We start from the raw sequence: 19,438 nt of genomic DNA on the forward strand, positions 1-19,438 counted from the left end.
AAACATTTCCCATACATACTTTATTTTTTTATTTATTTATTTTTTTATGCATTTGAAAAAAGGAAAAAAGAAATGGCCAGTGTATATATATGTGCAAAAGTTGTTTGTTCTAATCTAGTCCACACACATTTGCATGTGGAATATCATGATACTGGAAATGTATGTTAAGGCTTAAGCAAAAAAAAATTTTTTTCTCCTGCATGGGTTTAATTAAGAGTCATCAGTAACACTTTCCAATAAGGTTCCATTCATTAACATTAGTTAATGACAGTATTAGGTATCATGAAAAAACAATGAACAATATAATTTTTACACAATTACTAATCTTTGTTAATGTTAGTTAATAAAAATACGATTGCTCATTGTTAGTTCATGTTAGTTCATTGTGCATTATCTAATGTTAACATATACAACTTTTGATTTTAAACATGTATTACTATACACTGATGAGCCAAAACATTATGACCACCTGCCTAACATGCTGTTTGTCCTCCACGTGCCGGCAAAACTGTGCCAACCCGCCGAGGCATGGACTCTACAAGACCCATGAAGGTGTCCTGTGGTATATGACATCAAGACATTAGCAGCAGATCCTAAAAGTCCTAAATGTTGCGAGGTGGAGCCACCGTGGATTGGACTTGTTGGTCCAGCACATACCACAGATGCTCAATCGATATTGCCTCTGATCCTGTCAGGAAACTTTAAAAGCCAATCTTCTACAGCAAGATTCAATGCTTGACTCAATTTAGAGCGTGAGAGTCAGAGGTGCCGTGAAACTCTTTTGAAATGCAATCTCTTATTCCACAGTGTAATAATACAGAGTATGACAGTGATGAAATGACAGGGAGTTAATTGTTTCATCCATTTTGTGCTTGAACAATTAGTGTAAAATGAAATTGGATTGCTGCATTGAGATAGGAACTAAATCAAACCATATCTTCAGACTCACAGAAAAGATCTGAGATGAAGACTGTGGTTAGTTTGTCAGAGAGGATCTGTCAATGGAAAGAGGAAATTGCCTGGTGTAAGTCTGGATTCTCTCAGGGCCATCAGTTTGCTGTGGTCTATTGTTGTTGCCAAGGGCTGTCAGTAGATATGAATAATTATTCAAATATAATTATAAATTTTCCTCTAAATATATATTTTATTCTCGCAAAATGTTTTGCATTTAGTAAGGAGGGTTAGTTTACCTAAAAGTGAAAATATTTATAATTTTCTCAACTTGATGTTGTTCTAAACCTGTGTTGTGTTTTTTTTATTTATTTGTGAAAGACAGAATGTCAAATATTTTTTGTAAAATACATGTAAAATATGTCAATGTACTTTATATGAATGTAAAATACATTTTCAACTGCTTTGATCAGAGTTGCATTATTAGGATTAGGAAGTTTTATGGCCCCCTAGCGTCGGAAACTGATTAAATTTGTCATGTTACCTCAGATTGTTCTGGTGTCCATGTGTACTAAGTTTGGTTAAGTTTAAATATTGTTTGAATAAGTTTGAATATTAGACATATTGGATTATAAAACTTATTGGCTTATATCTTCCAAACAACATGACAAATCAAAATTCTTTTAAATAGATTTTGTCAGGAGCATGTCTTTATGATACATGCTACATTTTGTGTGAATCAGACAAACAGCCTAGGACGAGTTTGAATAAGTAGGTTTAAAAAATCAGAGTGGTTGAAAAAGTTTTCTTGCAGGAATGGAAATCCACATGACCATTTGATTTGGGGGTGCTAAAAGATTCAGAGGAAATAAAATTTTTATTTTAGCTGGTCGAGTTCCGTTTCCATTACAGAACCAATTTATGGTGGATTCTTACAAAATTTTATTTACAGCTTCTTGTAGACACCCCGCTTGTGTATACAAATTTTCATAACCATCAGCCATTCACAATTTAAGTTATTAGGTGCTGCAATTTGATTGGCTGTTGGTGGCTATTTTTGTTGATTTGTTAAATCAATATTTTAAGGATTTTTTTGCACAACAAAGAAGATGCATGTCAAAATCCAACTTCATTGAAGAAGGGATATCTACGACTTATGCTCTCTAATGCCCAGACACTTTAAGGGCAATAATAATAAGACAATCAGTACAAACACATTAGGGTTCCAACACCTTCGGTCCTTGGACCCTTAAATATGGCGCTATTAGACGCCCTATGTCCGGTTTGATGTCACTGATACCAAATACCATTGGTTCTCACTTGTCACATGACCAGTTCCGATGCAGCAAGTTTGAAAAATGCAACTGCAAATGGGATTTGAGCGTTACGATTGGTTGTGATTTTTTTTTATTTTTTTTTTTTTTTTTGTCCTTTTGTAAGCTTGGAAGTATAAACTACCATCCACTTTACTAACAAATATTTTTGCTGCTTGGCTGCATCAGTCCATATGTCGCCATCACATTAACAGTGTATTTCATAATTGTGGAGCCTCAATGATAATTAAATTCCGCAAAACAAAGAAATTGACTGTACTTTTTCCCTTCTTAATTTGCCATTAAGTTGGCTTTGTCTATTTCTCCAACATTAACATGTTAACTTTGACAACCCTCAAAACTATATAAGACTTATTGGCCATGAATAAGGAAATAATTCATGCAGCATACAGCAAATGCCAACTGGATAGCATAAGCTAGAAAATCACTGCAAACATCTGTACTGACAGCACTGTGAAATTACCCAGACAAACTGATCACGAATATCTAAATAACTGCTTCTCTTTCTATTTATCATTGAAGTACAGAATAAAGATTTTTTTTTTGTTCCGAAGTCACTGCAGATGTAGATATTTTCTTTTATCTTAGACAATATGACATTCATTATATATATTCATACATACAGGTTAGAACCACATCAAATCATAAATAAGCACTGAATAATTGCTTTCTTGGCTTTCATCTCAAAGCTTTTACTTAAATCAGTCAAAATCAAAAATTGAGTAAAAATAATCATCTCTGGAGGATAAAAATGGCAGTTTCTCTTTCATGTGCTGCCTTTGATAGATCATGAAATGTTGGGCAACTCTCAAAGTGTTCGTGGTGGACTGTTGTGCTGATGAATGTAGCTTTGAGCATTTGTGGGGTATTCCTCATTGCACTTGTCCAAGTGCTTTATTAGAAATTGTTTGTGATCAACAGGTTTGGGCAAGATTAAGAATTTAAGAATTGGCTCCCTTTCAGTTCGTGAATAATTTGCATTGAATTGGCCACGCCCCACAGGATGTTAAATTGGAAAGACAGGAAGAGGAAATTCAGCACAATAGAGTAATTTCCTCAGTCCAACACTACATGGGCAAGAACAGATCACTTCACAGGTTTTTTTTTTTTTTTTGAAGTCTTTTACAGCATTCTGGAAAATGAATTTTTTCCCACCATGGTCTGTTTATTAAAAGGTCATGTATTGAATATAATGAAATTGTATAAATTAAATACAAAATGTATTGGTGACATTTCAAATATTTATTATTAATGTAATCTAATGTTTCTAGAAAAATATATTGTGTGTATGATAATATGTTTAAATTCATACTAAAATGGTGACACTTTAAATTAATGTTGCCTTTGTCTAGTGTTTTTAAAGGGGTTTATTGATGACTAATAAGTCATTCACAGATGCATTATATGCATAATAATGAATATGCGGATTAAACAACTTGAATAAAAAGGGTGAATTTCATGCAACACTCGCCAAATAGTGAGCACTCTAACTTACATGTTAGAAATGCTTAATAAATACACTTTGTCCTAGTTGCTTAAAGTCCTCTGCAAAAACAATTGTCAGGTCTTCATGCTCATTTACAGCATATATAATTTCATAAAACTTTCCTTAAACCACACTGAACTTTATATACATAGTTTCATAGGTTATTTATGCTGAATAAGTGTTATTAAGCATTTATAACATGTAAGGTGAACTAGCTCACTCTTTGGCAAGTATTGCATGAAAATCTCCATTCATTTTGTTCTAACTGCATAATAATGATTTTTTTTTTTTTATAATGTAATTGTAAATTATTTGTAGTCATTAATAAACCCCTTTATAAACCATTAACAAAGGGAATATTAATGTAAAGTGTTACCCTAAAAATTAAATGCATTATAAAAAAAACTACACTTACAGCAGTTATGTAAATTTCTTTCTAATATTTTCATTTTACTTCGAACTACAGATTTGAATTACATTTTTGCATCCTGTTCTCAATTAAATTCCACAACCCTGCTGATCAAACAGCGTTTGAGGCCTAGCTTAGTTTTATTAATTTGGTTAGGCTAATTATTTCATATATTTATTAACTGGATTAGCTGATCTACCTAAAACAATATAATAAGGTCATTATCACCTGGTATTTGCTAAAGGCACCTGTAATGTAATAGTTTAATGTAGAATATCAATGTCACTAATGTTTAATTAAGACTGGTCTGACCATCCATTTCTCTTTGTTTTTGTCTGTCTCTGCCTTCAGGCTACCACGGACCTGTATGGAAACTGCACACTGCGTCATTCAGGCACATCTGCTGCTGCCCCTGAGGCTGCTGGCGTGTTTGCCTTGGCGTTGGAGGCCAAGTATGTATACTTCTGTTTTCCAGGGCACAGCTCTGATGAGCAGTGAGCCCCTTTTAAAGATTTATGAAACAATAAGGCAGCTCATGAGCACACAGTAGAAAATTCACTGCTGGCAGACTCCTCGTACAAGTCGTAGATTACCGCTGACAAGGTTTTTGTCAAAGCTCAGCACCACAACCTCAGCTCTGCCTTTAAAAAGCCTCACTTATGTGAGATTGATATCCCCTTTCCACCAAAATGGTGCTGGTAATGGTGCCAAAAATCTTAGATGGATCTGGTGTCTCTATGCGAGACTTGACAGCCAAACAATGATATGACAACTGACTACAAGACTTCATTATCTGCCCACAAACAAACATTGCACATCAGAATCACTGTTTGAGTCTTACTCCTAGGTTTGAGAGGATATATTTAACATTCAAAGTAATTTATTTCAGCGTCTTTATGCCATTACGAACTGGCTTTTACGAACTGGCTGTGATGTCAGTCAATGTTACTGAAATATATAAGAAATAAAATGGTCACTTTAATTAGGTACATGTCTTTCACTACTTTGTACTTACATCATATATATCATATATACATATACAGTATGTATATACACCGATCAGCCACAACATAAAAAAAAAAACTGCCTAATATTGTGTAGGTCGCCCTCGTGCTGCCAAAACAGTGCCAACCCGGATCTCAGAATAGCATTCTGAGATAATATTCTTTTCACCACACTTGTACAGAGCGGTTATATGAGTTATCGTAGTCTTTGCCAGTCTGGCCATTCTCTGTTGACCTCTCTCGTCAACAAGGCACAGAACTACCGCTCACTGGATGTTTTTTGTTTTTGGCACTATTCGGAGTAAATTCTAGAGACTGTTGTGCAGGAAAATCCCAGGAGATCAGCAGTTACAGAAATACTCAAACCAACCCATCTGGCACCAATAATCATGCCACGCTCCAAATCACTGAGATCACATTTATTCCACATTTTGATGGTTGATGTGAACATTAACTGAAGCTCCTGACCAGTATCTGCATGATTTTATGCACTGCTGCCACACAATTGGCTGATTAGATAATTGAATGGATGATTGTTGGTGCCAGATGGGCTAGTTTAAGTATTTCAGTAACTGCTGATCTCCTGGGATTTTCACACACAACAGTTTCTAGAATTTATTCAGAATGGTGCCAAAAACAAAAATCATCCAGTGAGGGGCAGTTCTGTGGACGGAAATGCCTTGTTGATAAGAGAGGTCAACAGAGAATGTCCAGATTGGTTTGAACAGACAAAAAGCTCTGCACAATTGTGGTGAGAAGAATATCATTTCAGAATGCTATTCTGAGATGCGGGGTTGGTACTGTTTTGGCGGCACGAGGGGGACCTACACAATATTAGGCAGGTGGTTTTAATGTTGTGGCTGATCGTGTGTGTGTGTGTGTATATATATATATATATATATATATATATACACACACACACACAGTTACACTACAAATGATCCTGAAAAGAAACGTTCCACCAATCAGAGAATCACGGCAAATAAAACAGCAAAAGAGCTGTGCAGTGACTGCTCACTCCTATATGATGGACTGTGAATGACGCAATCAAGTTGATCTCCCTACACCCTAAAACTACTTATATGTTTGCATATATCTGAATTAGATTTTTTATTGGATTACGCACCTCCCTTTTAATTGCTCTACATGGTACTGGTGTACTACTGCTAAGTAAAATCATAGAGCCGAATCTGCAGGGATTTCAACACCGACCGTGATAGAAGCTGGTTCATTAAACAAGAAAGCTCTGTATGTTGAATCTGATGGCAAAGTCTCTGCTTTCATTCACACATTTCAGTGGAATGTTATGGTGTTTCGACTGCTGTTAATAACTGTTGACATGGCCCTTCCAGTGTAAAGTCTTTGTGTTTGCTCAGTGCTGAATAATGATGCTGCTGGCAAGAGAGCAGGCCTCTTTGTCCAGACAAAAGTAAATACGGATTGCTAACTGCGGGTTATTTTTGTGTATGTTTGTGTATTTAACCAATGCCAAAATAATCAAGCTCCTTAGTGATTCTAGCCTCTAACTTAGCAAAATATGGCTTCTGTTTACCATTAAATGTATGTGTGCGTCGCCAATCATTATTATATTCATTGGGTCCTTAGTGACCCGGCATGTATATCTATCACAAATCAATCTTCAAAATGCCCCAATACTGCAACATTTTTATAGCTGTTTTAAGACAACTAGAAAACAATTAATCAAATGTATTGTTATATTTTATGTTTTATTTTTCATTAAAGAAATTATACAACAAATGACAGAATGGGATTCATTACATCCACGCTGAAATGTAATTACATGCAACTGGCTGTCAAACACATACTGAGCTACAGATAACACATATGCTTTTTCTTAGGCACTTATTGATCAAATAAATAGATAGTAAATCATTTCAGTGGCAGCAAACTTAGGTGCTTCTATTTCTCCATGTGGCCCTGTTTATTTTGGGCCAAATGATTTACTTATTTTTAGCAAGTTGTTGCTCACGATGGCGTCACAGTGATGTAATTTTGTTTACAAGAAGTCGTAGAAGTATGCCAAAAATCATGCAAACGCTTATGCATTTTACAACAACTTCAAATGCAGCTCATCCAATAAATAAGAATAGAAATACTCATTTTAATAATATTCGTTTTCTTAGTCTAAACTAAACACAGTAGTCAATAACATCCATTTAGCTTATACTTACACAGAAAAACAACTGAGAAACAGCACGGATGGATGTAAAAACACATTTAGTGTGAACAGACCCTTATTCACATGACAGCACTATTAGAAGTTTCTCAAAGCTATCTCTCAAAAAGTAGCCTTAATGTTCAGTTATCCCAATACTGCTGTGCTGTTGCTCCAAATGATTAAGTGGAATGTGCAGCCCAAACAAAAAAAAGACTGAATCGATTCAGACCGTTTTGCTAACACGTTTGGCCAATTCACTTAAAGAACTGACTCAAAACAATGATTCATTTGTGAATTACTGTAACGAGGCTGGCAAGGATGGAGGATCTAAGTGCAGCTTTTAATTGAAACAAGATGAACAAAGTAACTCAATAAAAATGAACAAAACACAGGGAACCAGGTACAGAACATGACAATACATTTGAAAACTGACAAAGGAAACAGGGAAAACAAGGGCTTAAATACACAGGGACAAACAAGGGAACGAGGAACACCTGTGGAAACAATCAGGGGAAAACCAATCATAAAATGAAACTACAAAAGGACTAACAGGAAACAGAAACATGGGAACTAAACAAGAATTTCAACATAAGTCAATACAAAAAATAAATAATTGTCCATGGGGTGTGGGGGAAAACAGGTAGTTCAGGGGGCACAAGGGGAGCAGAGGAACGAGGTAAAGTCAGGGAGGCTTGAAACCAAGGCAGAGCCAGAGGGATGGAGAGCCAGGGCAATGCTGCAGGCTCGGAGGACCAAGTAGACCAGAGCAGATCAGGCGGACGCCCAGGAGACCAGAGCAGATCAGGCGGACGCCCAGGAGACCAGAGCAGATCAGGCGGACGCCCAGGAGACCAGAGCAGATCAGGCGGACGCCCAGGAGACCAGAGCAGATCAGGCGGACGCCCAGGAGACCAGAGATGACCTCAAGGTGGGGACTGGGTCAGGAGGCCCGAGAGGCACTGGAGGAATAGTCTCTGGGGGCGGAGCCGCAGAAGACTCTGGGGGTGGACGAGGTTGGCAACACTGGCTCTGGGACGGACAAGGCTGGCAACACGTTGGCCATGGCAGGCGTGGGCTCTGGCTAGTTGACCGTGGCAGGCGTTGGCACAGACAATTTTGGAGGTAGGGTCTTCATGGGCCTACGCACCGACATCAGTGGCAGATCATACAACTTGGAGACAGGGGCCGTGGAAGGGGCTTCGAGACAGGGGCCGTGGAAGGGGCTTCGAGACAGGGGCCGTGGAAGGGGCTTCGAGACAGGGGCCGTGGAAGGGGCTTCGAGACAGGGGCCGTGGAAGGGGCTTCGAGACAGGGGCCGTGGAAGGGGCTTCGAGACAGGGGCCGTGGAAGGGGCTTCGACAAGGGAGCCGAAGATGCAGGTTTTGGCCCGGGGTTCCCGCCATAATCCACTGTATAAAAGGCAACCGCAAAGTTCCAGAGCCTTCTCCACATATTCGCCGAGCATCCAGTGAGGATCAGCCAGAGGCATCAGTTCCCTCAGTGCACTATTCAGACCGGCCCGGAAGAAAAACACCAGAGAGTGGTCTGGATAGAGCACTACATTTGCCAGCTCTAAAAACTCACGGACGTGATCCTCAACTGGACGGTCCCCTTGTTGAAGAAGCAAAATTCTGACGGCCACTTTATCCATTTTTTGGTCAGTTTTTCTGTAACGAGGCTGGAGGCTCTAAGTGCAACTTTTAATTTAAACAAAAAATGAACAAAGTAACTCAGAATAAAAATGAAAACAAAACACAGGGAACCGGGTACAGAACATGACAATACATGTGAAAACTGACAAAGGAAACAGGGAAAACAAGGGCTTAAATACACAGGGACAAACAAGGGAACGAGGAACACCTATGGAAACAATCAGGGGAAAACCAATCATAAAATGAAACTACAAAAGGACTACAAACTAACAGGAAACAGAAACATTGGAACTAAACAAGAATTTCAACATAAAAGTCAATACAAAAAAAACCAAAAAAACAGGGAATATGTGACAATTACACATCGTTAGTTCTGATTTCAAACAGCAGACATAAATACGGGACTCACGTCATCATTTTTTTTTTTTTTTTTTGTTACATTTACAGCAAAAAGAAATATAATGTGATATATACTGTAATGTTTTAGTGATAAAAAAAAAAAAAAAACTTATACTGTGATATAAAATGTTATCTAAACCACCCACCCCAATAGTGTAGTCAAGGCATAGTCATCACTTCACAGCACTGCTTTAGACTATAGTCAGCATCTGCTCACTGTACCGCTCTTTGCAAATTGCTCTTCATCTAAAGTAAAGGGCTCTTAAGAACTGAAAGGGTTTTGTTGTTCTCTTGCTATGTGCAGTTTTCAGGAAGTCATTGACTCAAGAGAGCAAACTTCTTTTAAACTGATATGATAACCATTAGGATTGGGAGCTTTAAACGAAGAGTGAATCATTACGATTTATGACAAACAGCCATTATAATAGCAGTTATCTATTTTATAGTGACGTCATTGGCTTGACTTTATTTTTCTATATTTTTCTGTGTTTGTGTGTGTGTGTGTGCAGTCCAAACCTGACCTGGAGAGACATGCAGCACTTGACTGTACTCACATCTAAGAGGAACAAACTGCATGATGAGGTTCACCAGTGGAGGAGGAACGGTGTGGGCCTGGAGTTCAACCATCTGTTTGGCTACGGCGTGTTAGATGCTGGAGGCATGATCAAACTCGCCCGTGAGTGGAAGACTGTTCCAGAACGCTTTCACTGTGTAGCTGGAACCATGCAGGAGATACAGTAAGTGCAGACAATAAACCTGAAGAGCAACCAATAGGACTAAGACCCTAACGTTTACGTGAAACTAAGTGTACCATGGATGGAAAATGCATGCATATCCCATGTTATTCTGCTAATAAAGTCCTGTAGGCCTATTGCCTTTGTAACAGCTAGAATAATCCATTTGAAAGTGAAGATTAGCATGAAGTTTGGCCTAAATAAAAATAAAAAACGTTATGGAAAATTGTACTGTGGGGGGCAGTGCTGCAAAACTCATGAATATTAATAATGTTATGCACAATAAAATATTATTTTAAATAACCTGTTCTTAATGACTGATTCATGCACTCAAATAAATATTTCACATAATATGGTAATTTCATTTCTACATCTGCCACAATCAGTCTTGGGATTTTGTTAGTCAGTAGATGAATACGTATATCAGCACTTTGATTAAGAACATGTCGGACTGATCTAGTGGTAACTTTGCCTTTTAGAGGTTTTTATTCTAATTCGCCCAAATATAATTTTTTTTTAATAAACCAAGATTACATCTGTGCGACAGTATGATTATGCTACTCTCTTCTCCCCGCATCTTTTATTGTATTGTATTTGTAAAGTTCAACACCCATCCAAACACATTTATTGACAGTTCTGTATATGAAAAAACAGCAAACTCAGAATTTCAGAGAGCGACAACCACAAACTTTCCGCACCAGCAGCAAGATCCCGGAAAAAAATGTCAATATGCGCCTGAGCGCCTGTTAACGAGATGGAACAGTTCAAAAACAACCGCCTTCCACTGCACAACCCAACCATGGAACACACTATGTAGGGAGGAAACACACTGTGCACCGGTGCGCTCCATCAACAATCAGCTCACCTGGTTACTGCACACCTGAAAGCATTAAGAGAAAGGAAGAGAAAGAGAAAAAGACAACACACACACACACACACTCTTCATATACAAAAACGGCCGAGAAGGCCATCATTTTGTAATTGAACTGCATTATTGAACAACGACAATGCCAAAATTATCCTAGCAAAATTAACCAGGAGTAGGCAGCGGTGTAGTGTTGGGGATGTTTTGTTATTATATTTTATTTTTAAAGCATAGATCCATATGCCTAATAATGCCTCACATGGAGCTGTTTTGGAGATAATGTGTAATATATCTTATTTTTGAATATATATATCTGGTGTGTGATGCTGAACCATCAGTGTTTATTACTTGTGCCAGTGTTACTGTGTCACAATGATTTTTGATAGAGACACCTCATCTGTTCATATCACTTATCTCTATACTTTATTATAGGGGTTAATTTCATTCTCTCTCTTGCCCTGTTAGATAAATTCTCAATGCTCTTCTATCACTGTAGGTTGATTTTTCTTCTCTAAACGGAGAACATGCACGTGAATTTAGGTTGAGATTCTCGCAACAAATACCAACAACATGAAAGCTTGTCAGTTGTTCGATTTATAGAACATCCGTTCCCTATCTGTCACTCACTTGACGTTGTGTCGATGAGTATATTTTCATTCACAAAAAGAGCGGCACACACGGACTCGTTAAGACCATGTGACATATTCCACTCAAACCCCCCCCCCCCCCTTTTGGACGGGGTGTGGTCTCCGCGCTGTCTTCCCCTTGGGAGGGACACCCCCCGACGTAGACACTTATGGCTCCCAGTCGGTTAACAAATTCCACTCTTTTTGGGGAGAAAAGAGAGGAAAACAGGCCTTGGATGGGCTAGCCTGTCCCTATTGTTGGGCAGTCGACTTGTTCCTGAAGGACCGTTCGACGCTCATAAGAGTGTTGGGGAGGTTACGTGATGGTCTGGTGCGCTAGCTACGAGGCACACAGCGGTCTGCCCGTCACGCACCGCCAGGTCACGTAACACAGTTCAGATAGTTGTGGCGTTTTGTATAGGGACCCCTAGTGTCACTACATCGACACAACGTCGAGTGAGTGACAGATAGGGAACGTCATGGTTACTTTCGTAACCTCCATTCCCTGATGGAGGGAATGAGACATTGTGTCCCTCTTGCCACAATGCTGAACTACCCACTGAAATGGCCGGGACCTGGCCTCGGCTCCTCAGCACAAAACCTGAATGAGTGGTTGCATACCAGCTCCTTTTATACCCGTATGTCTGGGGGAGTGGCATGTAAATTCCACTCGCCAATTCTCATTGGCCTTTTTTCAAAAAGCAGAGGTGTTTGGGGCTCCCAAGAGTGACCCCTAGTGTCACTACATCGACACAACGTCTCGTTCCCTCCATCAGGGAACGGAGGTTACGAAAGTAACCATGACGTTTGTACGTAGTCCAACTGCTGATGGCATGCAGGTCAATCATATTACTTGAAACGTAGGGAGGTGCTAGAACACAGAGATAAATGAGACATCATTCACGATAGAGCTGATGTTTTTTTCTGTTGCCAGATGTGGCAGAATGTCTCTAAAGCAGACTACAGAAGTCGCTAAAATTGTCACTAGTCGCTAGATGGATTTTTTACTCACTAAGGGGGTCAAAAAGTCGCTTAATCTAGCGACAAAGTTGCTAAATTGGCAATAGAAGTTAACCTTGGCTGGGCTCGAGGCTAGATCTCTGAAAGTCCAAAGTCCACCACTCTATCAGGTGAGCTACCGCTGAAGTTAATCACATTGGAATAAATGTGTAAATGTAGGTGGGTCTGTAATACAAGCATTAAAATGTATCGTTTTTCAAATGATACGTTAAAGTGTTTTGATATAACAACATAGCAGAATGTGAGTAATAGAGCAAAAAATAAGTGTGTCTAAACTCCTAAACAGCCATAGTACCCGTAATTTTGTGAAAGTGAATGAAACGCACAGATGTTGTAGCACCTCTAGTGTTCATTTCACCAGGAAACTGCAGCAAAACATAGAAAGCAGCACGTAAAACTCAGTTTGCAAAAATGTATTAATAGAAACATTCATTCTATGAGACTAGGTAGCACTTTTCAGTATTGAATGGATTCTAAGTATATTTATAATAAAAATGTATTTTGCTTCGTCCGCCATCTTGGATTTATTTATTTTATAAGTGCATCACAGTGCATTTCCGGCCTGCCTTTCTGGAGATGGATACATAACGCATTTATAGTGCCTTAAAATGCTGCCTCCGGAGGTAGCGCACTAGGTTTTGTAACAGACCCTTTGTGGCGTGCCTAACAACACCCCTTACCTGTGGTAAAATCACTGTAACACATTGTATCAATTGGCTTATTGCTTTAATCCATCTACTGTGGTTTATTCCAATTGTTTACATTTACATTTTGCTGTGTTATGCATTACATTCAGTATGTGTGATAGCCGTAGCTTCATTATGGTATTATTCTGGTCAGGTCTGACTCCTCCCATGCACTGTGTAGTGGCATACTGCATGTGTCAGCCCCCCTGACTCTCCACTCACACTCTGGTACTCTCTGTCTCCCTGCCTCTCATTCTCACATCTGCTATAATTAGTTCTCTCCCCCTCACTGCTGGGCATAGCATGCTATGGCAACAGCCGCAATTAAACTGAGTTGCAGTGGTGCGGAGGGAGTGTGTGTGTGTTATAGTGATATAGTCATATCATATACAGGGTTCTTGGGAGTTCTAGCTGAGCTATAAGGCGAGAATAGCAATTAAGCAGTGGCACAGAGAAAGATGTGAGTGAATTGTAATGAGTAGAAGCATGCAGAGTATTCGTTGTGTGATAAGACCCCTATCTGTACTGGCTAATGAATCCCTCCAAGCATATATGCAACTAACCTGCACAGAACAATGCGACGACTGTCACCAAAGCCAGAAAAATCTGGTTTTAATTGATTTCACGGGAGATCCCAGAATGTGCGAGTGTCTAGGCTATTACAACGTTCAACAATACATTTCACCGACTTGATGTGAGAGAGAATGGATAATCACAGCAGGTTCTGATAAACAGTACATTTTTAAGTCTGTAACTTAATTTCTTTTTTTTTTTTTTTTTTTTAGGATGTATTTCTAGAAAAAAATGTATACCAGACTTTTTAGAAATATGCTCTGTAAAGCTCAGGCACTTAAACTTAATTAATTATAACTTGACTTTTTACACAATGACAAGAAAATTAACAGGAAGGAAATAAAGAGCTAAAGTTAGCCACTGCTCAGTGAGGGATTAAAAGTTTAAGATACAAAGATTTCAAGTTTAAGTTTAAGATCACACCAACTACAAGATGAATTTGCGAGACAAACTGCCGATGAAAGGTCTATTCATACAAAGACCAAGATGATTTATCATGGGCTATATGAAAAGCAAATTCAGTATCAAAAATGTGAAATGTTTATATTATCATACCAATTACTGTAATTTTATCAATGGAATGTTTTAGAGTGAGACAAACCAACTAATACCACAAAACATGACAGAAATTAATAAAGCCATTACTAATAAATACATATGCTTGAGCTGCTGTTTCCAACCAAATATTGCTGGATTTCCATCCAACAATTTTTATGCGAATGTTAAATTTGCGCTTAAGAAAACCTGAATGGAAATGCTTGATATGTGCATAAACCTTTGCGCTAGGCAGAGGTGGATTTTCTAAATCAAAATGCACATTAAGGTGATGGAAAATGTTTATTCTCAAAACGATGACGTTTTTACCATTTGTGCATGTGTTATGAGTGTGTGATAGCTTGATTTGACTGGCCTAATGAAAGGTCTGACATTGGCACACAATTTTTCGAACATAGCCACTGACATTTGGAAGTGTTTAGCCCAGAGCTGGTCATTAAATTGGGTCCTCACAATCCACCAGAACAGTTTTAAAGCGTGGGTCATGCCAGGTTTTTGGAGGCTGATGGTGTATGGACATAGCAGCCATTTCAGCCCTCGTTATATGAGATATTACATTCTGCAGCATCTCCTGACATCATTTAATAAAAAATACTTTTTCAGTTTTCAAGAAGGAAGTTCTTAGTACATAGTATACCCAGGGACATGACAAAAATGCACCATCCACTCCGACCAAAGTAGTGAAATGATTTAAAATTCCCTCATATGTTCACTTAATTGTGCTGTTGTGTTCATCCAATACTTATCCAATAGTGTTTAGTTTTAACTTAAGTCATAATTTTTGTCTTTTGACAAAAATTTCCTTTAAATTTAGTCAATATTTCATCATGTCATATACATCAATTTAGTCAATTTTACTCTTACTAGAATGAATGGCATATTATAACATTTTACTTGACAATACTGTGCAAAATTACAAAAACATTTATCAAACTGTGTGACCAAACTTTAACCAAATATTAAAAAAATAGGATTAAACAACATGAGAAAACTGTCCCAAAAACATGAGCTCCTGAAATAATAGCTAATAATGAATATACTGATGTATTAGATACTTTTTAGAATTTACTCTGTTGTGAATTCCTCACGTTTAGACAGTTTAGGATTTTGTGTAGCACGTTTTTAAGGAAACTGTGTATTTACAGCAAAAGTTGACCCTTCTTACTTGCGTGTAATATAGTTCAAGTTCACCTGTTCATTCACTTCCTTGTCTTTGCAGATGTGCGCTGTAATATTACATTTATGTTGTGAATTTAATGATTAATCTCAGATATGGGATGTGTTAAAGTGAGGTGATTACCCATTAGTAAAGTTCATTGTACAGGTGTTGCAGCTCAAACAGGGAAATCCCCAACATACTATCACTGGATTTTTAAAATCAACTCTTATTTTGAAAAAATTAGGGCTGTCGATTAAAAAAAATGTGTGCAGTTAATCATGTCCCGGGCCGTAATTCAAGCTTGGAGCACCACCTGTTTTCTCCAGGGGGCAGTAAGCGAAACTCACTGTATAGGCAACGTGCAACTTATATAGACAGAGAACAAACCAGACTTACTGACAGCAGACAGCACAATATGTGAACATGTTCTTGGTTTTAAACACAGCTTGATGGAGCAAATTCCGAACGCAGGGATCTAAAGACGTGTTTTTCTAAGTTTAAACTACGTTAAACTTGAAATAGTGACCTAAAAAGTGTATGTTTATGAAATGACACAGCCGAGCCTCTCCAAAAGCGTCGGTCTGACGCAGGTGTACATTGACACATATTTAGACAAGCCATTCTAATAAATCTCGGACTGTTTGATTAATTCAATTGCAAAATGGATTGCTGTGAACTGTAGGCCAATGACTGACTTATGTTCAATAATATGGAAATAAACAATAAATTGGATTCTAAAGCCACTTTTTTGCAATGTCTTTTTGGTAATACTTTCCAACAAGGTTCCATTCGTTATCATTAGTTAATGCATTAGGTATCATGAACAAACAATTAACAATATATTTTTTTACCGCATTTATTCATCTTTCTAATGTTAGTTAATAAAAATACAATAGTTCATTGTTAGTTCATGTTAGTTCATATTGCATTAACTAATGTTAACAGACACAATTGTTTTATTTGAAAAAAAAATATATATATATATACTACCGGTCAAAAGTTTTGAAACACTTGACTGAAATGTTTCTCATGATCTTAAAAATCTTTTGATCTGAAGGCGTATGCTTAAATATTTGAAATGAGTTTTGTAGACAAAAATATAATTGTGCCACCATATTAATTCATTTCATTATAAATCTTAAATTCAATAAAAATAAAAATAAAACTTTTTTGAAATTGATGACTTGGACCAAATAATAAAGAAAAGCAGCCAATAAGTGCCCAACATAGATGGGAACTCCTTCAGTACGGTTTAAAAAGCATCCCAGGGTGATACCTCAAGAAGCTGGTTGAGAAAATGTCAAGAGTACATGTCTGCAAATTCTAGGCAAAGGGTGACTACTTTGAAGATGCTAAAATATAACACAGTTTTGATTTCTTTTGGATTTTGTTTAGTCACAACATAATTTCCATAATTCCATTTATGTTATTCCATAGTTTTGATGACTTTACTACTATACTAAAATGTGAAAAAATATAATAATAATTATAATAAAGAATGAGCAAGTGTTTCAAAACTTTTGACCGGTAGTGTATATACATATATATATATGGCGGCCAAAAGTTTGGAATAATGTACAGATTTTGCTCTTATGGAAAGAAATTGGTACTTTTATTCACCAAAGTGGCATTCAACTGATCACAATGTATAGTCAGGACATTAATAACATGAAAAATTATTATTATAATTTGAAAAAAAATTCAGAACTTAAACTACTTCAAAGTGTTCTCATCAAAAAATCCTCCACATGAAGCAATGACAGCTTTGCAGATCCTTGACAATCTAGCTGTCAATTTGTCCAGATACTCAGGTGACATTTCACCCCACACTTCCTGTAGCACTTGCCATAGATGTGGCTGTCTTGTCGGGCACTTCTCAAATACCTTACAGTCTAGCTGATCCCACAAATGCTCAGTGGAGTTAAGATCCATAACACTCTTTTCCAATTATCTGTTGTCCAATGTCTGTGTTTCTTTGCCTACTCTATCCTTTTCTTTTTGTTTTTATGTTTCAAAAGTGGCTTTTTCTTTGCAATTCTTCCCATAATGCCTGCATCCCTGAGTCTTCTCTTTACTGTTGTACATGAAACTTGTGTTGAGTGGGTAGAATTCAATTAAGCTGTCAGCTGAGGACATGCGAGGCATCTATTTCTCAAACTAGAGACTCTGATGTACTATCCTCTTATTTAGGTGTACATCTGGGCCTTCCACATCTCTTTCTGTCCTCTGTACTTTTGGCCGCCAGTGTATATATATATTAGTATATACGTTGAAATTAACATTAACTAAGATTTATGAATGCTGTATGTGACAAGGAGGAGGGCGGGGCCGGGCTGTGAGGACCCACGGCTGGCCCTGAATTGGGCTAATCAACCGGCAGGGGGATAAAACGAGCTGGAGGTGCCAGTTCGAGAGAGAGAGAAAAACGCATGCGGCCGCGTTGTGTGTGTCTGTGTGTCTTTATGTTTTATGTTGTTTTAAGTTCATTTATATCTTTAAACTTTACGTTGACTGTTCAGCCGGTTCCTGCCTCCTCCTTGCCCATCACTTACCTCGTTACACTGTAAAATTATTGTTCATTGATAGTTCATGTTACTAATGTTAACAAATGAAACCTTATTGTAAAGTGTTGCCATCTTTTTTAATGCTTTACTCGTGTGCCACAAAAATGTAATGCATTTTAATTATCTGTATTATTATTTTTTATCCTCTTCTTTTTTAGCTTTATGAGGGCCTATACAACCTATACACTGATGAGCCAAAACAATATGACCACCTGCCTAATATGCTGTTGGTCCTCCGCATGCTGCCAAAACAGTGTCGACCTGCCGAGGCATGGACTCTAGCAGACCCCTGAAGGTGTCCTGTGGTATCTGGCACCAAGACATTAGCAGCAGATCCTCCAAGTCCTGTAAGTTGTGAGGTGGAGCCACCGTGGATCAGACTTGTTGGTCCAGCACATCCCACAGATGCTCAATCGGATCGGGATCTGGCGAATTTTTAGGCCAGGACAACACCTTGAACTCTTCATCATGTTCCTCAAACGATTCCTGAACAATGTGTGCAGTGTGGCAGGGCGCATTATCCTGCTTAATGAGGCCACTGCCATCAGGGAATACCATTGCTATGAAGGGGTGTACCTGATCTGCAACAATGTTTAGGTAGGTGGCATGTGTCAAATTGATGTCCACATGAATGGCCAGACCCAGGATTTCCAAGCAGAACATTGCCCAGAGCATCACACTCCCTCAACCGGCTTGTCGTCTACAAACAGTGCATCCTGGTGCCATCACTTCCCCAGGTAAACGGCGCACATGTACATGGCCGTCCACGTGAAGTAAAAGAAAACGGGACTCATCGGACCAGGCAACCTTCTTCCACTGCTCCATGGTCCAGTTCCGATGCTCATGTGTCCATTGTAGGCACTTTCGGCGGTGGACAGGGGTCATCATCGGCACTCTGACCAGTCTGTATCTACACAGCCCCATACGCAGCAGGGTGCAGTGCACTGTTTGTTGTAACACATTCCTCCCGTAACCATCATTAAAATTCTCTGACTTGTGCCACAGTAGACCTTCTGTCGGTTCAGACTAGATGGGATAGCCTTCGTTGCCCTCATGCATCGATGAGCCTTAGGCGCCCAACACCCTTTCGCCAGTTTGTGGTTTGTCTGTCGTCAGACCACTGTCGGTAAGTACTCACCATTGCTGACCGGGAGCACCCCACAAGCCTTGCCGTTTCAGAGATGCTCTGACCCAGTCGTCTGGCCATAACAATTTGGCCCTTGTCAAAGTCGCTCAGGTCTTTACTCCTGCCGATTTCTCCTGCATTCAACACGTTGGCTGCGAGAACTGATTGTTCGCTTA

The 19,438-nt window shown here is 38.5% G+C and overlaps 1 protein-coding gene across 1 annotated transcript in view; it reads left to right on the forward strand.

Moving 5' to 3' along the window:
• Positions 1-19,438, forward strand: part of LOC127412310 (neuroendocrine convertase 2-like) — a 120,043-nt gene that overhangs the window by 85,151 nt on the left and 15,454 nt on the right. The window contains exons 10-11 of the mRNA XM_051648559.1: positions 4,472-4,572; positions 9,864-10,091. Coding sequence (XP_051504519.1) covers positions 4,472-4,572; positions 9,864-10,091 — 329 coding nt within the window. The remainder of the gene's footprint in view (positions 1-4,471; positions 4,573-9,863; positions 10,092-19,438) is intronic.

This window comes from Myxocyprinus asiaticus, chromosome 21 (assembly GCF_019703515.2).
Source record: "Myxocyprinus asiaticus isolate MX2 ecotype Aquarium Trade chromosome 21, UBuf_Myxa_2, whole genome shotgun sequence".
NCBI classification, from domain to species: domain Eukaryota; kingdom Metazoa; phylum Chordata; class Actinopteri; order Cypriniformes; family Catostomidae; genus Myxocyprinus; species Myxocyprinus asiaticus.